Source organism: Anolis sagrei, chromosome 4 (assembly GCF_037176765.1).
Source record: "Anolis sagrei isolate rAnoSag1 chromosome 4, rAnoSag1.mat, whole genome shotgun sequence".
Classification (NCBI taxonomy): domain Eukaryota; kingdom Metazoa; phylum Chordata; class Lepidosauria; order Squamata; family Dactyloidae; genus Anolis; species Anolis sagrei.
Genome location: NC_090024.1, coordinates 50899409 through 50925498, shown reverse-complemented (window position 1 = coordinate 50925498; position 26090 = coordinate 50899409). Strand labels below are relative to the sequence as shown.

At 38.8% G+C, this 26090-nt stretch overlaps 1 protein-coding gene across 1 annotated transcript; it reads right to left on the bottom strand.

The window, feature by feature from the left end:
- Positions 1-489: 489 nt before the first annotated feature.
- Positions 490-24960, bottom strand: OPRK1 (opioid receptor kappa 1). Its single transcript, XM_060775302.2, has 4 exons — positions 24575-24960; positions 23599-23914; positions 5855-6207; positions 490-2889 (listed from the first exon to the last, which is right to left on the bottom strand). The coding sequence occupies exons 2-4, from the start codon at positions 23859-23861 to the stop codon at positions 2351-2353; spliced, it is 1155 nt and encodes a 384-aa protein (XP_060631285.2). The 5' UTR covers positions 23862-23914; positions 24575-24960; the 3' UTR covers positions 490-2350.
- Between the last annotated feature and the right edge of the window lie 1130 nt (positions 24961-26090).

Genomic DNA, 26090 nt, shown 5'->3' with positions numbered 1-26090 from the left:
AAAGATCTGTTTCTAAATTTAAAAGCTGTGTAATTTTTAAATGTACTGTTATTTTCCTGAGATGTATTGGAGTAATGCTCCTGAATGCTGGTTTCAATTGCACAGACTATTAAGCAGAAAATGTTGAAGTGTCTTATGTGAAGTGGCAAAGTGCATACTGCTCTTATGTTTCATTATGTGCCTAATAAAGAACTATGATGATGAGTAGATCACTAACTACTCATATACTTTTACCAGTATAATTGTTGCTGGAGAACAGGAAGCGTAAGAGGTAGTTTCAAGTGAAAATCTCATTTGTTTACTCTAGGGAATACATTACAGTTATGTACTCATTAATTTACACTCATAGACTCCATTTTATTATTACAGCAAATATAGATACAGCATCCATTGGCACTTTGCAGAACTGCACAGAACAGAAAAGAAGGGTTAGCAGGGACCAGAGGAAATCCTTTGTCTCAGGTTTTGAAGTTTTATATTGACTACTCCCTTAATTAGCAGTGAAAAGTAACTGTTAAAGTTTGGTTCCCTTTTTGGTGTGAGTAGTATTATAACTAATGGATTTTGACCATTAAAGACTTAACAATATTGTGATGTGACAAATGGTTGCTTGTTACATAGTCTGTCTTTATAACTGTATCACTTAGGAAAAGTATTTGAATGCTGGACAATGGTAATTCTATGTGATTTTCCTTTATCACACCTGAAAAAGGAATCTTAGCAAAGGCATACATAGACTGGATGGTAATTGCATGCAGATTTATAAAAAGACGTGCTTCTGTCATCTCAATTTTAGGTAAGGAAAGATAATTTTATTATATTCTTTTCTATATGATTGATAGTTTTCATCCTCATAAAAGGCATTCTGTCACTCTTGGTAAGTACATTTATTTTGGGAGAACCACACAAAGAATAACTTCATGAAACATTGTGGCTATACATATATGCATTTGTCTTTAGTTAAAAATAACAACTACACTGAAGCACTTTGTTGTAGACAGACACAAATATAAAAGTCAGCAATCATGCATAAATTGGAATTTCATAATGCAAACATATGCCGATAGTCAACAATGCTACAGGCACAATAAATTAAGCATATTTACACACAACTGTTTGGCTCCAAAATTTATGTGACTTTTCTCTGATTTACTTTTAGTGGAAGAAAAGAACAGAACAGAACAGAAGGGAATAGAAGGCTAGAACATCAAAAATATTTCATTTTGGACAAATTAAGGTTTTAAATTAAGCAATGTCTGATTGTTACCTTGTCGCAATGCTGGATTTTGAGCACCAAAATGATGCTACGAGCAAAACCATGAAGGGACACCCAAGGTGGGAAGGTTATGGCAGAGAGGTCAGACTAAATACAATCACTGGGGAAGGTAATGGCAACCCATCCCAGTATTCTTGTCATTAAAACTAAATGGATCAGTACAACCAGAGATATATTAGTATGCCATCGGAAGATGGGACTCCCAGGTTGGAAGATAGTCAAAATGATCCTTGAAGTGACTGGCTTGACTCTGAAGGAGCTGAGGGTGGCCACGAAGAGTCGGAAGTGACTGAATGAATAAACAATAACCCCTTCCTGTTGGATTTCTAAAATAAGATGGAAGGTTGGATATAGTACATAAACAGGATTCACAGAACCCATTTGTGCAGCAATCTTGTGATATGATTCCCTTAGGATTATATAGCTATTAAGTTCATGCAGTAAAATTTATGGATGTTTCCACTGATCAGTTTAAGAAGTAACAGATGCAATCACCATATAAACCAGGATTGTGTGAATTCACCACCAAGGTTCCATATAACTTCACAGCTTGTTAAAATAGAAGACTAAATTCCACATGATTCACATGATTCTTTTCACTCAATGAATGTAAGGAGAATACCATATTTTAAGTTCTGGCAGATACTTCTGATGAATAGTCATCATTGTTCATTGTAAGGTAATATAATAAAGTAATTTCCTTTATCCTTAATTAATATACAGCAGTCACTAAGAGACATGTGAAAGATAACTGGAAAACAAATAAGAGCAGAAAGATCAGACAAATACAAGAAATTGCTACTTCCTTTGCAATGAAAAGCAGCAGTTTTGTGAAGAACTTTTTCCAAAAAAATTGTATTTTTCTATGTACAAAGATCAGTTGTTAATCGAGCCAAAACTGATAATCAAAGAGTGAAAATATAATGATATCATTATCAGGCAATGCCCATATGTCAGTCCAGGCTGTAAGGTCTGTTATTGGCCATTTCACACTGCACTGGTTATTTGAGTTATTCCAAGATCATTGGATTCCTCTCGCCCAGGAGAAACATAAGATGACATTTCCACGACTAGTCATACTGGCTTGTTTGTGCCATCAGCATTCCTAGTATAGACAGGCTCTTGAATGACACTTCGAACTCTGCAGGTGCTCTGTCTATCTGTCTTTGTTTTAAAAGGAAAGCAAAAATCTTTGAAGCAACGCTTAAAATTTTCATCTAGAAAAGCATATAGGATAGGATTTAGGCTGCTGTTGGTGTAGCCCAATGCAATGCAGAAATAATAGCTGGAAATAGCAGCAGTGCTGTGTGAGACATCCCCAAGGGCTTCAACTAACACAAAAATATGAATTGGAGTCCAGCAGATAATGAAAACAGCCACCACAACAAGAACCAATCTGGTGATGCGACGGAGGTTCCGGTCCTTTTCCCGTGACCCAGAAAGAAGTCTCACACTCTTCAAGCGCAGAATCATCAGAGTATAGCAAACAACTATAATTAGCACTGGGATAATAAACGCAAAGACAAAGACACAGATTTTCATAAAAGTGTCCCACCAGTCATAGTCATCATCAGGAAACTGCAAAGAACATTCAGTAATGGCTGGGTCCATATCTGTCAATGAAAAGGGAAGGGGAGAAAACAACAAGAAAAGTTTAAGTGGGCAGAGATTTACAGTAAAGGAGGCATAGATTTTGATAATGTCTCAAAAATGATAATCACTTTGCACAGTCAGAGTCCAGTGTTGCAGGGATTAATCCCACAAGACTGGTATATCTGGCATACATTCCTTCCTCCTGTGTCTACTACTACTTGTCCTTTTCAGATTACCACTAGGCAAGGAGTACAAACATCAAGAATCTTGTTACTGGGAATAAAGCAATACAAGGTGGGATGTGGCTTTCACTAATGATGAGAAGAGAACATTTGTGAATTGCTAACTTTGACTCTTTTCATCAATATGTGTTATATAACATAGATTGTCTAAACAGTAGTTAAGTTAAAATAATCAGAAAGCTGATCATTAGTGGTATCGTAGATACTTGGCTTGGGGTCAGAGTAGGACCCAGAAGCTTTTAGATTAAATGGAAGGTTCCTTCCCACACAAAATGAGGTCAAACATAACAGCTTTGCATATGAGATATTTCCTGAAATGGTTCCTTGCTTCAATACAAAATATTGTAAAATATCTTGTTACTTCCACAAGAGATATCTTTCATTAAAACCTGTGGGCCATGGCCCAGCAGTGGGCCAGAAGAACAAAAATACGGTCCACAAATCTTCTTCCTCTTTATTTCATTTGTTTTATTTCCACTCCCTTCTGCAGAGCTGACCAGCCCCAAACCTTTTGGTACTAATGTTGGAAAGTGATCCCTGGTCAAGTGATCCCTGGTCAAAGTGGGCCTGGTCAAAAAAAGGTTCAGAAAGCAGAGTAGCCTTGGTTCATTGGTATCCTTTACAACAGTGCAAATTCTATTGAGGAGTAGTTTAAATGCTAGGCAAAGATAACAGAATTGTCTCCTCTTGGAAGGTAAGCAGGATCAAGCAGGATTAGGTCTGATTAGCACTTGGTGAACCACCAAAAATATCAGGTGCTAAATTTCAAAGGAAAGTAATGCTAAACTACATTTCTTGCCTAAGAATACTATATGACATTCATTAAATTTGCCTAAGTCTTCAGGGGAATTGAAGGCACAGACACATGCAGGCCCTTGAATGACAGAAAATTGAATGTAGCGGATGCTTCCTAATGAGTTCCAGCATCTTCGATCCCTTAGCCTCAGTAAATTCTGCAGCTTGTTAAACATATTGTATCAATTCTGATTTACTGCTGATTTTAGTGAGTGAACCCTAGCATGACCTCACAAATGTATTGCAAATAGAGAGTTTATTGTCTCTACCTACAGGCAATTTTGTATCTCTCTAATGAACAAGAGCTCTTTTCAATTACAGTGGTTAGAAAGAGAAGCAGACATTTTTAGAAGGGTGGTTCTGTAAGTAATGAGGAAGAACTGCTGAGAGTGGAGATGCATGATTTATAGAGATGAGGAATTTATGGTGCAGGGGAAAAGATCTGCAGAGTCATATAATACTCCAGCCTACTTGATTGAATTGATGACCTTATGGTTTTGCTTCTTCAAAAAATAAGGTCCCAGCTCCCCCCCCCCCCCCATCCCCTATGCACACACAGAGACATACCACCCTGGGCTTGAGATTAAAAAGAAAATGACAGAAAAGTGATGGCTGCTGCATGGAAGTTAACAGCATGTTAGTAGCTGATCTGGTTAATACTATGCATAGAGTCAGGGCCCTTCCACACAACCATATAATCCAGAATATCAAGGCAGAAAATCCCATAATATCTGCTTTGAACTGGGTTATCTGAGTCCACACTGCCATATATTCCAGTTCAAAGCAGAAAAGGTGGGATTTTATTCAACTGTGTGGAAGGGGCCTCTTTGGCATGTAGAATACTACACTGTACAGCATGTGTTCACACCATTATCAGATGTTTTATGATGGACTGTAAGCTCTCCACCAAATAGCCCATAGCAGGAGAAACTAGAATATTATATAAATAAGTAATTTTAAAAAGGCAAGCCACATAGCAATACATGTTTTTGTGGCTACAAGAAGCACCTTTAACAGTTAGGCATTTTCTAGACTCCACCCATTATTGACTAGTCGACTGGATTTGACATTTTTTCCCAATTGAAACACAGAGCACAATCAACTACAAATCAGAATGAAATTAAACTCCAAATGAGAATAATTAAAGTATCATTTTAAAACATATTCCTAAAGGAAGCTGAGAAGAACTCCACTGGAAACTATTGTCCTCAGCAGCTAGTTATTTTATGATACCCGAACAAAGAAAGAAAACAGGCTAATTATCTTTAATAGATAATTACAGAGTCTGGAAGCAACCACTGAGAAAGCCCTAACAGTTCAAACAAATATAACTCCAAGGCTGATGGGAATATCTGCTTGCCTCTCCTCATGAAATCTGAAAGCCATATTATCATGGTAAGATTATTAAGATTATCCAAGAAACTAGATCAAATCATGCTAATATGACACCTATAAGATAGTAAACGTAGTTGAGAGACGGTGTTGTATACTTTAAATTAGATGCAGTCGCAGCTTAAATCTCATCTTTGAAGCAACTCCATACGGCCCTTAATGCTATTCACATTTCTTAAAATGGTAGAAATGCATCAAAAATAAATCAGGCAGGACTGTTTAAGGCTATTTTTAATATGTTATTAATAAACAGCAATCATTACACAAACAGCCATTCCAAGATATTTTATGGCTTGAGGTGAACTATCAAATGGCACCCCATCAATGTACCAAATAAATATGCAGATAGGAGCCAAGACTGCCAAAAGATTTCTTGTGCAATGAGACAGAAAAATCAACCCCTTTTCTAGCAATATAAATTCAGTAATGATAAGCTAAATAACGAATAACTTGCTGTCACGTCATGTCACTTAAATCTTTCTCTGACAGCTGCCTCATTCTATCTAAGGAGAGGGCCAGCCTTCATCACATTCTTTCAAAAAGAGTCTGTACTCACCATCCCTGACCTTGGTGCCTCCCAGGACTATGGCTGATATGCCAACAGATGAAGATAACAGCCAGATACATATATTGATTATCTTTGCCTTCAGAGGAGTACGGAAGTCCAGTGCCTTCACTGGGTGGCACACAGCAATGTATCGATCGACGCTCATCATGGTCAGGGTGAAGATGCTTGTAAACATATTATAGTAGTCAATTGAAATAACAATTTTACACAGCACATCCCCAAATGGCCAAGAGTTCATTAGGTACTCAGTACTTTGGAAAGGCATTGTGGTGGTAACAAGAGCATCTGCCAGAGCCAGATTAAAAATGTAGATGTTGGTTGCTGTCTTCATCTTTGTGTACCTGGAATACAAGAAGAATTTCTATGTGAATATATTTTGCATAAATCAGTGAGGGAGGGAAAGCAATTTCATATATACAGGAGTTGAAACCGGGCCTGACACAATTTACATACAAACACCAGTCCCTAAGCACACCTCTTACCAGTGATTTGTGGTGTTCACTGGCCAGAATGGAAATCTTTTTTCTATGATGTGGGTAACAAACATTCCTATATTTCTAAAGTAACTGGCCAATACTTCCTGCATAGCCATGCTGCACTTCAGTTATCTTATTGCTTGCTTAAGTAATACAGAAGAAATACATTAATGTACTGCCTCCCTTGTGCATCTGCATCTTCATGAGTATGGACAGAATTCTATTTTCAGTCTTCAGTGATGATTCTGCATAGGCACATCTAAGGGCTCATACAATGATTGGTAAAAAAAAAATGGCCCAGTCTTCCATGCTTCTGTATCCCCACAGTCACAAAATCCTTCTCCAGTTGAAGTGCGCATTTTATAACAATGGTTTTTGTGAATGCTGTTCTGGAAACAATCCATGCAAAGGACACAATTTGGATCAATTGCACATGTGAAATTTGATCAAGATGGAAGAACAATGGGGTGGATCCAGAATGTTTCATCTTTATACCAGACTCCCATGAAGAGAGGCATGATTAATGGAAGTCCCATTGATTATAAATGGTTTAATCTAAGTATCTTCCAATGTGGATCCAAATAAGTACAATCAGCCCACTGTATCCATGGATTCTATGTCAATGGATTCAACTATCAGTGACTCCATAATATTGTTTAAAAATCCTGAAAACAAGCTTGATTTTGCCATCTATATATATAAATTTGTTAGGGGCATCCAACAAGGAAACAAAACTCAAAAACCCCCCAACGAAACTTAACCAAAATTCCCATGCTCATAACACAACCCACAAGGTACAAACATATCTACTCAAAATGAAAAACAACACAACAACACACTCAAAACGGCAAAAAAACAAAACTAAAAAAAAACCCAACGAAACTTAACCAAAATTCCCATGCCCATAACACAACCCACAAGGTACACACGTATCTACTCAAAATGAAAAACAACACAACAACACACTCACAAAACGGCAAAACAACTGAGCATGCACATTGGCGCCCAGCCGCAAGTTCCCTGGCGCGCGCACATGCCCTTCTGGCCAACGTTCCCTCTGCGGAAACCATGCCCACTCCAAGCCCCGCCGCGCCGCTTCCCGCACACACACACACACCCCTGCCGCACACACACACACAACCCCACACTCCATCACTCCCCCCGCCGCACACACACACACAACCCCACTCCCCCCGCCGCCGCACACACACACGCAACCCCACACTCCATCACTTCCCCCGCTGCCACACACACACACGCAACCCCACTCCCCCCGCCACTGCACACACATACGCAACCCCACGCTCCATCACTCCCCCCGCCGCCGCACGCACACACGCAACCCCACTCCCCCCGCCGCCGCACACACACACACAACCCCACGCTCCATCACTCCCCCCCGCCGCCGCACACACACACGCAACCCCACGCTCCATCACTCCCCCCGCTGCTGCACACACACACGCAACCCCACGCTCCATCACTCCCCCACCCCAATCTTACCTCCTTTTACTTCACGCCCCCTCCAAACCCCACCCCGCCCATTCCCGCCCTGTCAAAATCTAGGAAAGACAGGAAGGAAGGAAAAAAGGAAGAAAGAGAAAGGGAGGTAAAGAAAAAGGGGGAAGGAAGGAAAGTTAGAGAAAGAAGGAAGAAGAAAAGGAAAGTAAAGGAAAGATGGAAGGAAAGAAAAGAGAGACAGCAGAAAAGAAAGAAAAAGGGGGAAGGAAGGAAAGAGATAGAGAAAGAAGAGGAGAAGGAAAGATGGGAGGGAAGGAAGGAAGGAAGGAGGGAAAGAAGGAGAGAAAGAGGGAAGATTGGCCACAGCAACACGTGGCGGGTAAAGGGTGTTATTTCTATTATTATTATTATTATGCTATTGTTCCTATGAGACCCTGGAGGAATGGGAGAGGTGTCAGGTCCCAGAGGCAATGCATTACATTATTGTTATTGTTATGATGGTGGTAAAATAAAAGGAAATAAAAAGTGAAAGAAGGAAGCAAACAGGGAGGGAAGAAAGGCAAAGGAAGAAAGGGGGAGGGAATGAAGGAAAGAGAGAAGGATGAAACCAAGTAGTGAAAGAAAGAAAGAGGTAGAGAAGGAAGAAAGGGGGAGGAAAAGGGGGAAGGAATAGGTAGGGACCTCTCTTTCATAATAGTCCAGATATCTACCTCAACTTTGATAAGTTTTACTATAGGCCACAGCAACGCATGGCAGGGCACAGCTAGTTTTATATAAGGGACATCATTTTCTGGTTCATTTTATATAATGGGATTTTGATATCCTGGAACCAAATGCAGCAGATACAAAGGGGCCATGTTATGTCAATAACTTACAACTATTTACAGTTATGGAAGCTATGAAAGTTTGCCCCTATAAAGAAAAAAGGATACTGTAACTCTATTGTTAACAATATATTTGGATTCTTGGAAATGTTCCTTTCGTTGCCCCAAAACATCTACTCTCCCTTAAAATATATTTGCCTTTAAATCATGCTCTCAAAAGTTGAAATAAACAGCCATCTTTAAAAATAACAGAGTTGGTTTACTCACAAAACTTCATGTATACAGCATACAGGCATTTTGCTTATAAATCCAGTCACAAAAGGATTTTATTTTATTTTATTTACAGTATTTATATACTGCCTTTCTCACCCCTGGGGGGACTCAAAGTGGTTTTAAGTAGTTTCTCTGTCGGTAACACGGGGCATCATCTTTAGACTCAATAGTCCATAGTCCAATGGAGCCTGATGGCTTCTATATAGCATACTGTTTCTATATTGAAGTCTAAACTGTACGCACTGCTTCTGATGCAAATAGATGGCTTCTACTCTCTCTAAGAGCCTAATGGCTTCTAATGTGAACACACACTTCTCTACATTACTTCTACCTCCACTGAAGTCTAAAGCAAAACACTGCTCTAAAATGGAGTCTTAGTCCTGAACATGTCCAGACCTGATCACATGGTCCGCAGCCCCTCCTACAATAAAGAGGTTAGGTAAAATTGCAAAGCAATTATATACATAACAAATAACTAGTGGAGGCTTGAGAAGGTTGCTATTTCCAACATTCTGCATCTAAACCCATTGAACCCTTGAGACAGGGGTGCTGTTTTAAAACATTGCTTTCAATGGGATCCAATTGTTCTGCGCCTAACCTATTGGACCCTTGAGACAGGGATGCTGTTTCAAACCACTTCTCTCCATAAGAAGGAGCAATCATGCATTTCCATAAACAGGAATGACAGCTCTCTAATATTATAATTGGAACTAACCAGCAAAGGAGAACTACCTGTTTTCTGTTCTACAATGCCTGTATTATGCTATATCTGTCATTAATATTTTTTAAAGAAATTTGCAAATGGAAGGAGTTATTGTGCACTTCTGTCCAGAGAGATGATGACAGCTCACTGCTAAGGACCGCCTATTGGAACGCCCCTTTTCACCATAGCAAGCCCTGAAAAAGAACAGAGACTGTCATGGATCCCATCACATGATTCCATAGTGCTATTTGGCTAAATTCATGATTTCTCCCTGTGGTTACAGATCTGTCCCATTACACAATTGCTGTGTAGTTCTGTGACTGGGGGCAGGAACAACAGTCAGAAGTCATCTGATGGTAGCTGTGGCTCCCAGTAAATTTATGGTAGCTTCCTGTAAAATGAGATGAGAGGACTGTGAGTGTGATGAGGTTGTAGGACAATGCAAAGTGAAAAGAAAAAATGCTAGAGGAAAACAAGAGTAGTAAGATACAAACTGTATCAGGGATTTCTATGTGGAGGGTTAAATTGTTTAGTCTGGGGCTTTGGGGACATTCCAATCCTCATTCCAAACCAAAATTGTCTGTAGCACAAAATCTGGACAACTTTTAAGTAGGTTGCTCATACTGTCTTCCAGATAGGACTGCTGGTACTTATCTCAGCTGAGATTCTATTCTATATATTCTCTTTTGTCCTTTCACTGATTTACTCTTGCACTGCTGTGTTAGCAATTAAGTTTTACTTGCCACAGGCAGAACTGAATTTATGAGTGATTTTAATTAGATTATGCAAATTAGTCAAGCTATCATAATGTTGCTAGATTTATTTTCATCAAATGAGATCAAACAACAGCTAAATGAGAATATAATTTTCCCTGTCGGTTACAAATAGCCCCCTCATCAGTATTGCTCTTCTTTGTAGGGACATCTTACCTATCCTATCTGCTCTATTCTCTATTTCTCCCTCTGCGTTTATGCAAGCTGTTACCATCACCCTATAAGACAACATTCATTACCATTACTGCATTGCCTAAAGCTAAATGGACTCTGCTTGAAGATCTGACACAAATATTTGATTATACTAATTCATATGTTGATATACATTTATTTATTTACTACATTTGTCCCCTGCCTTTCTCACCTTGAAGGGAACTCAGAGCAGCCTTACATCAAGCAACAATTCGATGCCATGCATTTACATATTATAAAATAAACAAAACAAATAAATACAGCAAATTCAAGCACTTAAAAATAACAATGATTAAAAATCAATTAAAATTATGCAATCCAAATCCTAATTCCATTTGTCAGTCATATTAATTCATCTCCCTTATTCCACTTCTCAAATTACTGATCAAAGGCTTGGTCCCAAAGCCACATTTTAAGTTTTTTCCTGAAGGTCAGGAGAGAGGGAGCTGATCTAATTTTGCTGGGGAGGGAGTTCCATAGATGAGGGGCAACCACTGAGAAGGCCCTGTCTCTCGTCCCTACCAATCACACTTATGAAGGAGGTCGGACCGTCAATAGGGCCTCCACTGATGATCTTAACCTCTGAGGTAGATCATATACGTTTGGACAGATAAGCTGGGCCAGAACTGCTTAGGGCTTATGAGGTTAAGCCAGCACTTTGAATTCTGCTCGGTAGCAGACTGGCAGCCAGTGGAGCTGACATAACAGGGAGGTTGTATGCTCCATGTACGCTGCTCTGGTGAGCAATCTGGCTGCCACCCGTTGGACCATTTGAAGCTTTGAAACAGTCTTCAAAGGCAATCCCACATAGAGCTTATTGCAGTAGTCTATTCAAGATGTAACAAGGGCATGGACTACTGTTTACTTCTGTTTAAATACTTACATATGTAAGTATGGACTTGTGTTACATACTTATACATGTAAACAGAAGCAAATTAGTCACTGCATGTATGTGCTCAGGTTTTCAAAGGCAAGCGGAATCATAATGCTATAATTATGTAATGTGAAAAGGTCTAAAGCAAAACTGTTTAGTTCTTTGGATGGCCATCAAAGAACCCAAATCATTTGAGAAGATATTTGTAACTTGGAGAAGTTTCAACACTATTTAATGTGTCAGAGTTGGTAAATACCTTGAAGTTCAAAACCCTAAAGCAAAAGTAGTTTTTTCAGGGCCCTATATGCTGTCCTTGGCAGACCAGCCAAAAGGACATATGTTTTCTACCCTGCTATCTGTTTAAATTGTGGCATATAGCAGCCACAGTAATAGCCAGATGAGATTGTCTTAAGAATAGAAGGACCCCTTTCCATAGTTGCATTTTCTTGATGAATCCCTCAGCTAGAGGAAATCCTGAGAATAAAATTCCTTTCTTTGAAATGGCTGCTGTATCTGCAATAACGGCCCACATTTCCCTCTTGCATAGAAAGATGTCTGTCATCTTTCATCCTTCTTCACATTATGGTGATATGTCCCTTGGGCCCCAACTACACTACAACATAAAATTCAGATTATCTCCTTTGATCTGGATTATATGGCAGTGTAGACTCATATAATTCAGTTCAAAGCAGATAATGTGGATTATCTGCTTTGATAATCTGCATTATATGGCAGTGTAGAAGGGCACCGGTGATTTGAGCAGGGACAGATTGGAAATATTTTACACTCCTCTCTTTTTATGTTTATTTCAAAAGCTAAAAAAAAAAAAAAAATCCAGTGACTCATCTCTTTCTCTAAATATTTCCAAACTTTGACCATCAAATAATCCAGACTCCTGTCATCATACTTCATAGAAAAATCACCTCACTTGAAAATTTATTTCCTGCTGGTTGTAAAGTGCTCAAATGGGGATTCATCTCTTTACTATCATAAAGCCCCGAACACATTTTTCTCATTTTGGAACTTAAGTTGTGTCAAATTTGATTAATACTTTGATGGGAGACAACCTGGGAATGTCAAGGATCTTCAAGCAGGGTTAATGCAAAAATTCATATTTCACTGCATACTTTTGACAACTCAAGACCAAGAGTAAGTAAAGGTGAAACAATGATGGTTAAGGAATTAGATGACAGTTACTCCTCCTCCTGGGACTTGTTTATGCCACCAAAACAACCCAGCTGTAATTCAGATTATTCAGGCCTGGAGCTGCCTCAAATACACACTATTTGCATATCTACCTGTAATATACCACACTGAGATTGGATTGCTGCCTACACCTCAGATTCAAATGGGCATCATTTTTATTTCTCCTTCTTCTCCAAAATGATGTGTCTCGTGTTGCTTTCCCAGAGAAAACAGCACAGAGAATGTGTGACTAGGCTTGCATCCACACCATATAATTAATGGTGTTTTATGCCACTGTAATTGGAATTGCTCAATGTGATGGAATCATAAGACTTATAGCTGTACAACGTCTTTAGCTTTCTCTGCCAAAGAAGGATGGTGCCTCACCAAACTACAAATCTTAGGATTCCATAACATTGAGCCACTGCATTTAAATAATGTCAAACTGCATTAGTTATACAATGTAGATGCACCTTAAGATGTTCTTAGGAGTTCAGAAGAGCAGCTGAAATGCATACTAATATAAGTACTAATTGATAATCTCTGCTTCTAAGAAGTTTCTTAGGAATAATAATAATAATAATAATCATCATCATCATCATCATCATCATCAAGATTATCATCATCTTTAATTATATCCCGCCCCCTTTCCAAAAGGACTTGGGACGGCTTATACCAGAAGGAACTTTTACAACAGCATGAATAGTTGAATCTGATAACATTGCTTTTTCTTTTTCTAGCAATGTAAGTTCAGAAAATATCTGTATGTAACTGGCTAGCCATCCCCCGCCTTCTGATTTAACGCTTCAGAAAATATGAACCAATGTGGTGATCATGGCCTTTTTTCCTTAACTCTGGCTACGTTCATATAATCCATCCCAGAGTACAACTACAAAATGTCAACATAAGTAAGATGTGTGCTCTAATTCCTATTTCAGTTTTTAAACTGAAATCACAGTGGAAATAAAAATAAAGAATTCTTTGCTCTAATTTCAGCTATAAGAAAGCTTCAGTCTGACTGAATTTTGTCCTTCAAGAGACTACCAGGCAAAACTACCTCTGGCTATACTTTCAAAGAAACCCTATGAAATTCAATTTACAAACCAGATAGGTTTATGTAGTTTAGTTCTTAAGTTGAATTTGTATGTAAGTCAGAACAGGTACATTTTAAAATCTTACTCCAGCCAAATATATGTAATAATTGGATTTTGAAAAATTTGGCTTGTTGTGGAAACAAGGATAGATGAGAAAACTTCAGTTGAGACATCATTTCCTCATGATAACTTTTTCAGGAATGAATTTCCCTTTCTGGGGTTAGAGTTTTCTTACTTCCTGTTGTCTCACCCCCATTCTTAACTATGAATCATATGCAAGTTGGATGTTGGTAACTCGGGGACTGCCTGTATGCATTATATACATATATACACACACAGATTATGTACCACTTTTCACTTCCTAATGATGACCTAATAATGTGTTGTACTTTTTGCTTACAGATGGAGGGATTTATTTGTTAGAAGAATAGAAGGATTTCGTTTTGTATGGTTTGGACAGATGCATAACAGGAAGTGTTCTGCGTGGAGGATGACGTTGCTTCGTGTACAGCTTAATATACTTCCAATTAGTATTTCTGTTTAAAATGCATGCCTCTTATACTTATAAATCTGCATATTTTAATAAGCAGAGGTTATATCATTGTTCTGAGATAATAAAGAGCAGAAAACAAGTAATAGAGGATGATGTGCGATCATACTCAGAAGTCCCTTAGTGCTAATTCATTAATATTACTTACGCAAAACACAACTGGTCTAAATCTTGTTAGCCCGACAAGTATACTCATTAAATCAATTAAATCTGCCCACATGATGGCTCACCAATTATAACAGATTCAGTGGGTCTACTCTAGCTGGGACCAAACAACAGTACACAGGCCACAATCAACAAAATAAATGGAATTTTTTTCTGTGATGCCCCGAGTCCCCTTCAGGGTTGAGAAGGGTGGTATACAAATATCGCAAATAAATAAAATAAATACATCCTTTTAATATCTTTATTTGTTCAGGGAATTCATATCCCATCTGTCCTTTGCTTTTCATCAAATGTGTGGAACACAACCTTGTCATCACCTACACGCTCTTCCTCCAGAAAAACAAGTTCAAGACATCATGAAAGCACCCCCAGTCAAAGCATTGGCACCTCTTAGACTATATAATCACACGTGCCTGAGACCGCCGTGACGTGCTCCTCACAAGAGCTATGACAGGTGCTGACAACTGCTGGACAGACCACAGGCTAATCCAATCCACGATGGCTATCAAGATCGCCCCCAAGCACAGACTACAAGGAAAAAAGACAAGGCACAAAATAAACACCCAAGCCCTTCAGGAGCCCTCCAAACGAGCCCATCTCTAAACAGCACTCAAGGTCCGTCTACCCACAGAACACCCCAAAAATGTTTAGGAAAATTGGAACAAACTGAAGACCTCCATCATCCAAGCCTGTGAAGAAACTATTGGATATCAAACCAAGAAACATCAAGATTGGTTTGACGAAAATGACAAGATCCAACAGCTAATTAACAAGAAAAGGAAAAGCTTCCAAACATGGCAGAGAAACATCAACTGTGAGGCTAAGAAAAAGATGTATGGCAGCGCAAAAGCTGAGGTCTGAAGAAGGACAAGAGAACTCAAGAACATCTGGTGGACAAAGAAGGCTGAAGAAATCCAACACCTGGCAGATACCCATGATGCTCAGGGATTTTTCAAAGCCACAAAGGTCATCTATGGACCAAGAAACCATGGCATACAGCCTCTACGCTCATCAGATGGAACCAAACTCCTGAAGGAACAAAAATCAATTGCACTATGTTGGAAAGAACACTACCAAAGCCTTCTGAATTACAGCTCCAATGTGGCTGAAGAAATTCTCTCACAAATCCCACAACAACAAAACAGGAATGAGCTTGCAGCACTGCCTAGTTTGGAAGGAGTCAATAATGCCATCAATCAACAAAAAAATAACAGTGAATTGCAGTGCTCTCTGGACCATCCTCCAAAAAATCGGGTGCCCTAACAAATTTGTGAACATCCTGTGGCTCCTCCATGATGACATGATGGCAACAGTTTTGGACAGCAATGGCTCCCAAAATGACCCGTTTAAGGCGGAATCAGGTGTCAAACAGGGATGTGTTATTGTCCCAACTTTATTCTCCATCTTCATCGCTATAATACTTAATCTTGTTGATGGGAAGCTTCCCACCGGAGTGGAAATCATCTACCGGACAGATGGCAAGCTATTTAACTTCAGAAGACTGAAAGCCAAAACCAAGGTTACAACCACATCTGTTATAGAACTCCAGTATGCTGATGACAATGTCGTCTGTGCACATTCAGAAGAAGATCTACAAGCCACTCTAAACACCTTTTCAGAAGCATACGAGAAGCTCAGCCTGTCATTGAACATCGAGAAAACCAAAGTGCTGTTCCAGCAGTCACCAGCCAACCCCTCTCCAATGCCAGAGATACAGCTTAATGGTGTAACATTAGAAAATGTTGACCATTTCTGCTACCTTGGCAGCCACCTTTCCACCAAAGTCAACATCAGCACTGAAATACACCACTACCTGAGCTCTGCGAATGCAGCATTTTTCCAAATGAAGCAAAGAGTGTTTGAGGACCGGAACATCCATAGGGATACCAAGGTGCTTGTTTATAAAGCTATTGTCCTTCCAACCCTTCTATATGCCTGAGAAATGTGAACTATCTACATACGTCACATGCAACTCCTGGAACGATTCCATCAGCGCTGCCTCCGGAAAATCCTACAAATCTCTTGGGAAGACAGGCGGACAAATGTCAGTGTGCTGGAAGAAGCAAAGACCATCAGCACTGAAGCGATGGTCCTCTGCCATCAACTCTGCTGGACTGGCCATGTTGTCCGGATGTCCGACCACCACCTCCCAAGCAGTTGTTCTACTCTGAACTCAAGAACAGAAAACGGAATGTTGGTGGACAGGAAAAGAGATTTAAAGATGGGCTCAAAGCCAACCTTAAAAACTCTGGCATAGACACTGAGAACTGGGAAGCCCTGGCCCTTGAGCACTCCAGCTGGAGATCAGCTGTGACCAGCAGTGCTGTGGAGTTTGAAGAGGCACGAATGGAGGGTGAAAGAGAGAAATGTGTCAAGAGGAAGGCGCATCAAGCCAACCCCAACCGAGACCACCTTCCACATGGAAACCAATGCCCTCACTGCGGAAGAAGATGCAGATCAAGAATAGGGCTCCACAGTCACCTACAGTCACCTACAGACTGACAAGCATACTAATCCTGGAAGACTATCCTACTCAGTCAACGAGGGATCACCTAAGTAAAATAAGTAAAAAAGAACCTGTGTCCATTCATATTACACAGTTATAGCTCTATAATTCTACTATAACGGCCATGGCTGCATTCTAGAAAAAAAATGGTTTTTCTTGTTGATTTTTAGATATTCAAATCCTCTGGCTGAGAATTGTAAATATTCCAGCATATTGACATGGCAGAAGAGTGGAATCATATCACTATAATTATGTGGTGTGAATGGGCTCCCTTTCCCATGCAAGCACTTCATGAGATGAGGCGATCAGCTGATCAGGTGGTGCAGAGTCAACTTTTCATATTTTGAAACAAGCAAGCAGTAGTCATGTAAGAAAAGTTATTTTTCAGAGTATTTGGTTTCTGCCCAAATAACTGTCAAAAGCAACTTTTAAAGCCAAATTTTAACTTGGAAAATAATTCAAGCCAGCAAAGGTAATTTTACAAACTGGCTATCTCAGCGCCTGATGGCAACGAGCTATTTTTCCATCCCGGGGGGCACTGGCACTAGTATACTAAAGAAATGAATTCAAAATTACTGAATGAATCACACATTGTCAGCAATACCCATTACCAGTTGAAAACAGCCTCATAATGGCACTCTATAACATTGTAGTTCTTATTCCACTTCTGGGTGAAATTTGAGTCTATCCCAAAAATCTTAAATAAGTTGAAAACATTTCCAATTTAGTCCCTACTGTGAAAATAGGGACTGAAATGGGAAAGCTTTTTCTTCATTTATATGATTTCTGGAATCAGAAATGCATCGGAAAACAACTCTTATATCTTGAGAAAGTTGGAGAAGTTCTCCATCTTTGTTGCCATTATAGAAATTAGCTTTATGGAGATCCAGCTTTTTTGTCTTATTCAAAATGAGAAGAGTAAGTTAATATTCCTGTTCTCACTTTCTTAATCCTACTTATGCCCAAAACTAAAAACATGACTTCACTCCTTCTTTAGCAACTGAGCAGAACTGGAAGTACAGAACAGAACACAATTACCATACTGGCACCACTCTTTCAGCCAGACTTAAGATCTCTGCCCTGGAGTGTGGTGGAGGCTCCTTCTTTGGAAGCTTTTTAGCAGAGGCTGGATGGCCATCTTTAAGGGGTGCTTTGAATGCTATATTCCTGCTTCTTAGCAGGGGGTTGGACTGAATGGCCCATGAGGTTTCTTCCAACTTTATGATTTTGTGATTCTAGGATTCTATGATCTCATCAGTCAAAAGCAGGCCATCTCTTCCCATTCAAATACTGGTAAGTTTATGTTGGTTAAAATTGTTCTTTATTTTAAATATTCTGAAGCCCCTGGTAGTGGAATGGGTTAAACTATTGTGTTGGCAAGACTGCTGACCAACAGGGGAGAGTGGGTTGAGCTCCTGCTCTCAGCTCCAGCTTCCAAGCAGGGACATGAGAGAAGCCTCCCACAAGGATGGTAAAAGATCAGGACGTCCCCTGGGCAACGTCCTTGCAGATGGCCAATTCTCTCACACCAGCAGTTTCTCAAGTCACTCCTGACACAATTTTCTTTAATATTGTATTGTTCTTTTCTTTCTTTCCTTCCTTTTGCACTACAAACAGGATATGTACAGTGTGCACAGGAATTTGTCCATAATTTTAAAAGACTATTGTTTGCTCCCCTCAACAATCTGAGGAACCATGAATTGGCCTTCTGTTTAAAACGTTTGATGATCCCTATCCTAGAGTCTAGTACCAAAAATAGATGATTCTAGTGTAATAGTAGTAAAGAAAGCAAAACTAAATATTGGAGAAATTAAGAAATTAGTTAGGATAAAAATGAAGCAAAAGAACAATTTATCAAATGTTGTGAGGCCAAAAATTTATGTCTTGCAAATGCATTATTCAGATGACTGTATGTGGCCATCTGAATGTCATCAGATGGCCACTACATAAATTAAACTGCCTAATTAGGTGTAAATGGAAAAGTTTCATTCTCTCTGCAAAAACAAGGCTAAAGCAGATTAGATCCCCCCCCCATTTTTATTATTATTGCTGTAAACACAAGTAGAGTGATACAAATCTCAAAAATAATTCCGCAAGGTTAAATAGAACAAACAAATAATGATATTCCACTTACATTTTCTCTAGAGCAGATTATGCACAAAACCAAACATCTAAAAATTAGACCATAGCTAAAATTTACTAAATCACTTTGCCAAAATGTAACCTGAAGAATCTACCTGGAGAATATAAAGTTAAGAATAGATTTGTGCTATTAAGCCAAACAGACTATAGAAAAGAAGAACCTTGGACCATAATCAGGGACCCTGTTAGGGTCCAAAGAAAAGCAATAGAGCTGGTTCAAATGGTGCAGATGGAATCCATACAAATTGCAACAAAACTCTGGCAACAAACATGGAAAACAAAACACTGTCATACAGAATGGAAATGAGCAACACATATCCAATTCCCAAGAAAGGGAACACCAGTGAGTGAATCAATCATCATAGCATTATTCTTCCATGCAAGTAAAGTAATACTCAGAATTTTACAGCAAAGATTTTTACCATACATAGAGAAATGCCAGATATTCAAGTAGGATTCAGAAAAGCAAGAGGAACCAGGAATTACTGTATGTACTCAAATATAACCCTAGTTTTTCAGCCCCCTTTTAGGCTGAAAATGCTCTCCTTGGCTTATACTCACGTGAAGGTTATTTATTATTTTACCCTGTTATTAGTATTATTTTATTACATTTATTATTTTACTCTAATTTATTATTATTATTACATTTACATTATTTTACTCTATTTTTATTTTTATTACATTCATTATTTTACTCTATTATTACATTTATTATTTTAATCCATTTTTATTATCACATTTATTATTTTACTCTCTTAATTATGATTGGAAGGATGCGTAAGCAGATTTACATTGAAGAAAGTTAGAATAATGGTTTGATCCAAGTTGGACAGTCTTATCTTAAATTACAGTTTTATGTAAATATTCATAAACATTTATTTATTTATTTATTTATTTATTTATTTGGGATGCTTCTACCCCGCCCTTCTCAACCCCCTAGGGGGGACATTTAACCTACTGATGCCTCAGTTCATGTAATTTTGTTGATATCTATTTTTATTTTGAAATTTACTGGTAGCTGCTGCATTTCCTGCTCTCGATTCAAACTCGAGTCAATATGTTTTCCTTTTTTTATTTTGGGGTAAAATTAAATGCTCTGGCTTATACTCGGGTATATACGGTATATTGGAAACATATGTCAGGTAACAAAGAACACCATCTTAATCTAGTGCTTAATGATTCCTTAGCAGGTTCTCTGAGCTGCAAATTATCAAATAACATGTTCCAGAAAGTCCTAGATGGGATTTGGAATCCTGGGAAAGATGTTATACTGTTTGGCCTACATCAAGCCACATGTATAACTTAAATATTTGATTCACAGGATATTAACAATTCAGAAGAAATCTAAATATGTTTTGCCATTAGAAAGAAAAGTGAAAACCTGGTTATTTGAACAGGCATTTGAATAGGCAGTGCAATGAATTTTAGGAAATGGAACTACGAATGACAAGTTTGGATCATGATTCTAGTTATGAGATGCCAATGAATGAATGTTTATAGTTGTTTAATTGCTTAGTCTGCTATTGTGTTGATTGTTTTTAAATACCTTGTTATGCTGCATTGAATTTTTGCTATTTTGTTGTTAACCACTATGAGTCGCCTAAGGGCTGAGAATAGTAAAGTAAATAAAGTGAAGTAAGTAAATAAATAAATAAATAAAGATCTTTAAATTAACTTAAATGTCTATTGTTGTTCCCATAGGTTGACATTCCCTTCTTCCCTTCTTCTATCTCTAAGCTATTCTGGGACTGGTGGAAAAGTAGGAGGAATGGCAGAAACATCTGGCTGTCCCTATAGCCAGATGCAGAATGATTATATCATTCACTGAGACCTCCAAAGGAAATATTGACATTGAGATTGAAAGGCACTGTGTCTTTAGAGGACTGTGATGGGATTGAAATGTTGTGCTGTTGTCTATACAACATTGTAGAGAACTCTTCTTCACCATTTGTGTATTTCTTCTCTATCACCCATCTGGCTTGTTGGGAACTGATAAACGAAATTTGATCATGTTTTACATTCAATTGCAATCTATAATGGAGGCCAGCAAAGGTTTCAGTCACAAGATGAAAAGGAATGAAAATTCCCTACAGTGAAATCCATAAAAGAAACTGTTTTAAAATTAGAGGAGAAATTAGTACAATACAGTACCTATTTGCTCTAAGCATGCTTGTACTGGAGGTCTGCAATCAAGGTTTATGAGGATTTTTAAAAATTTAAAACAGTTGTTTGTTACTCTGGTTTTGACCTGCGAAGCAGTTCAGAAGAAAAGATGTTTCACCCTCCTCTCACCACATATTTATCTTGATCTAAACTATCCCTTCCTGAAGCTTTGATGATCTCTGCAGGATTGGCCAGGAGGTCCTAATGTCATTCCACAAAAGAGCCATCAGCAGTCCTGGAGAGTTACTCATGGCCTTTTAGATCAGGAAATTGCCTGATGGACATGATGCCCCTCTCCCTCACTTAGCAAAAAGAAAAACCAATTCCATATTTGCCTTAAAATTGAAAGGGGCAAAATCTAATTACATATTCCTCCTATTGCATCTGGTTTTGTATGCCCAATATCCATCATCTATACTGGAAATAATCTTGTGAATTTGTTCAAAGCCTTTATACAAAGCATAAACCTTCTAAAAAGAATGATTTTGTGAAATCTAACAAGAATCATGGATTTAAACTAACCATGCACACATTTCATACACACATATGTAACACGATAACAAAGTGTCAAAGAATATAAGGTCAATACAATACAAGATAAGATATATTAATTGATATGAGTAGAGCAGCAGTGGCTAATGGACACTAGGGCTGATAGGATAGAGGAGTCATCACTGACAAAGCAAAGAACCAATGGTATCTCATTTTCTATGTCCTCATAAGCTGTAAATATCATTTGTACCACTCTGGAGATAGGAAAGACAGTTGAGGGAATAAATGGGCAATGCTCAATTTGCCTAAATAGAAGGATGATCCAGGGCAGTGCTGGGGACCACTAGGATGAATGAGAGATCATTGTGATACACTTCTCAGTCCTTCCCTTCCACTTAGAGCAAATTAGTCATTTTAATTAGTATATTCAATTTGTATTGAAACCGGGAAGGTTGGGAAGGTGAGATATGCACCTACGCTACTTTCACCCAAATGACTGTATGCATATATGCTTGAGCAACAATCATGTATGGGACAGGTGAATAAAATAGGCTTGAGTTCAATTAAATCTTTCTTGCACAGGATCTGATCTTAATGAACCAAACATCTCATTTGTGAACACACACACAAAGAAAATATGTTTTTGAAAACAATATGCAGATTTGAGGTGTGTATATATTATATAGAGGGGGGGGGGAGAGAGAGAGAGAGAGACAAAGGATGGGAAGAAAAAGAGATATGTGATCGAGTGTGTTGTATCTGCAATAGTGGGAATAATAATAAAACATTAACCACTTCTTATCCCTGGGGGGAGCTCTACTCATATATTTCTGCAGAGTTTTCCAACTTCTCTGTCTCATCCTCCAAGCTATACAACTTACAACTTTGAAGTCAGTTTTCCAATTCAGTTTTATTTGCCTTATTTATACCCCACCTTTCTCTACCCCGGGGGGACTCAATCCACAAGTTAGTTTTCTCTAACTCTATTCTCACAAGCCAAAGGAGACAGCCTCTAACTTCTACTTAGGCCACTGCACATGTGTTGAGATGGCAGTTTCTCCCACAGTAATACTAAATCTGAATTTTCAAGGAATGTGTCTAAGAGAATAAATTAATATACAGGTTTTTTTTTCTCCCACTAACAGTTTACTCATTGGGGTTATGGCATCTGTAAGTGTGATTCTTCTAGACATTGTATTGTTTGGATCTGGCAGAAAAGTATTACTCAGATAAAATTTTTACTAGAAAAATAACACCCAAGACATCAAGAACTTTTCCCTTCATTAATTTATCCTTCAGCTCCTTTTTCTTCACAGTTTACATGGTTTTCCTTGAGAATTGGAAAAACTGTATTTTTTCGTTCACATAAGACCATAAATGATATGGGTCCACAGACATGTAGCCCGGGGGGGGGCTTGAGGGGCTTCAGCCCCCCCCCCGAAATTCTCATGGTGGTTTGTGAAAAGGCCTTACTGGTGCATTATTTAAACAGTTATGTTTATTCATATCATGATCTGATCACCATACTCAATATATCCCATATGCATGGGGGTATTGGGATAACGATACAAAAGATTTGCTAGGGTAAACCCTCTTTCACTCAGTCTCAGCCCCCCCCCCCGAAACAAACTCACCCCCCCCCCCCCGAATCGAAATCCTGGCTACGGGCCTGGGGTCAGGGAATCAAGATTTCTCATTGACATTATCATTTCCCCAAGCATCTTTCAAATCCCTTGAGCTGGCTTTTGGGCAACTCTCACGATTGCTAAGGAGAAGGGACCAAACAGTGCAAGTGTAACAATAGATGCTACCTGAAAAGACCTAAAGAACTCACCAGACACCTCAATAATATTGCTTACCTTATGATGACAAACATCACTAGAGAGTTGCCAACCAAGCCCACCACAAAGACCACAGAGTAGACTGCAGTGATGATGATGGGAATAGCTGGGGAGATGTTGGTGTGGTTCTGCTGTAGGTCTTCATACATGCCACTACCATTGTTGCCATAGTCTGCCAAGTCCAAAAGCCTACTTTTGCTGCTCGGAGTTGGAAGTGAGCATGGTCCAGGGGAGCAAGTAGAGCTTTGTTCCTCTCGGAAAATGTGCACTGGGGGATCCATGGAGAATTCCACTTCAAACTCAAGAAGGGAAGAGACAGGAACAGCCAATAACACTGGAAAGAGAAGGAGATGATAATGAAAGTGCTATTCATACAGAAGTCCCTAAACAGAAGTTCCTTCAGTTATAATTCCCGAAGTCCTAAACACCTTTAAAAACACTACAAGTGAAGAGAAATAGAAGTGAAATAAGATAACACACAGTGCTCAGAAACAATTTTTTAAACCACCATGAATTCAGAAACATGACTCTCTAACAAAAAAAGGAAGGCTAATTCACATTTCTGTTTTGTCAAAGATTTGTTTTAATTTTATTTCTCACCTTGTAGGACTCGTTGAGGAAAAGCCTTACACTCTTGATAATAGGTTAATGAAGACAGGTTTGAAACTCCTTTGGACTTTTAAAATACTGTGCTGGAGCATCAAAATGTTAATGAGTTGCCCAGATAAGTTTCGTTCATTTTCCATCAAGCAACATGTTTTAAAGATCAAAATACAGTTCTTTCTGATCTCTTCTCTTTCATCTCATCATTTACCTGTTCAAACAATATAAGGGATCTTTCCCAACTCAGTAACATAAGAAGAGGACACAAGCTACAGTTGTGTTTTAAATGTAGGTGGAATACAAATATTACATTTCAATAATAGGTCAGCAATAAAGATTTTAAAACACAAGAGTAAAGAAAAATTAAGAAACAAAAGAGTAGCAACATTACCTGTTTAAACTGAAAGAGGGAAAAAGTATGGTCTCCCTGAGAAAAATCCTCATATGCTGAGCAGCACCCTCTCCCTTTCTGTCTCTGATTCACTTTTGTAACTTAGAATCTGAAGGATTTGTTTGCACTCCTGGAAATGAAGAACAGCTGTATCTCCGAAGGATTAGCTCTGGACCGACAGCAGCAGCAGCAACAGTCCCTTGTAGCCTCCACTTTACCTTTGCAGCAAGCAGACTCCCTCACACACTCTGTCTCCAACTCTCACTCTGCCAGCTTTGTCAGTCCGTTGATACTCCAGCAGCCCCTGCACACATTCTCTTCTCAGCTCACATGACTTTTTCTCTAGACACCAAAAGGCAGGCAAAGTATGAGGCAAGAGGGAGACAGCTTGTTCTGTGCACCTGAAAGATTTGTGCCACCCTCTACATTGCTTTCACATCCATATCTTAATCCTTCCCCAGATTTTAAGGTTTTTTTTTAGCAATTAGATCCCTTCAACCTATTACTGCTGTGCTGGTTCCCACATCATTAGTTATATGAGGTGACAAAGAGAAATTTCAGATCCAGCATATTCACCTGGCCACATGATATGTTCTGAAAGAATTGTTCTCTTAGGTGCAGACACTATGTCCCCTGTTCTGTTCAGTCTGTATTAAGGAAATAAAAGTGTCCTCCTTAAAATGCAGCAGAATGAATGAGGCAGATTCACACTAATGCCCCTATAACTGAAGTTATAATACTAAAATGTGACAAAAACATTGTGATATGTAATGGATCCCTAAATCCATTACATATCATAATGCTTTTGTCACATTTTAGTATTATAACTTCAGTATGTTTGTGAAAAGAACAAAACATCTTGTCACTCTTTGCCTAGTTTTACCTCTCTATTAAACTTTCCAAGTAGTCTAAGATGCTTGGAAGTATATTACCATAAACTGACAGTTATCAGACTTTTTTTGTAATGTTTGCCCAGACAAGACAAAGGTAAAATTGTTTGAACCTATCGAGTCTCATTATTTGAATCTACAGGTTGTGTTGCTGCCTGGAGGAAGAGGAGGAGGAATTGGAGTAGCAATAAAATCTTGTCATGGGTCTCTGCTAAAAAATAAGATCATGGGAAATTAGCATCGGCAAAAAGATTAGCAAGAGACAAGATGAAGTGGTTGGAGATGAAGTGGTTGGAGGGTTCAAATTCCCAACTAGCCACGAAAACCCATTATATGGCCTTAGAAAACTCATGTTCTCTCAGGCCCCTTCTACACTACCCTTTATATCATAGGATCTGATGCCAGATGTGATGAATTGCCTACCTTTGAGGCCAGGGGAAAGCTCAGAAAGTAGGCCCAGGATTTCGGGAGCCATTTTATGAGAATGGTGCAAGGAGGCAGGCATCTTAGATAACCCATTTCCTAGAGGGGACAGAGCTTAGGAGCAGCCTGGAGGGAAATGTGAAGAGCCTTTGTGATTGGCTAGGAGAAAGTGGGCAGAGCTTAGCCAGAGTGGAGAAAAAATT

What these genes read in the sequence shown, in the direction of transcription:
- OPRK1 (XM_060775302.2), bottom strand. Translation starts at nt 23,861, where the DNA reads ATGGATCCCCCAGTGCACATTTTCCGAGAGGAACAAAGCTCTACTTGC. An exon ending in GTGATGTTTGTCATCATAAG is followed by an intron (nt 6,208 to 23,598) that starts GTAAGCAATATT and finishes CTTGTATTCCAG; the next exon opens with GTACACAAAGATGAAGACAG. An exon ending in AGGCACCAAGGTCAGGGATG is followed by an intron (nt 2,890 to 5,854) that starts GTGAGTACAGAC and finishes TTTCATTGACAG; the next exon opens with ATATGGACCCAGCCATTACT.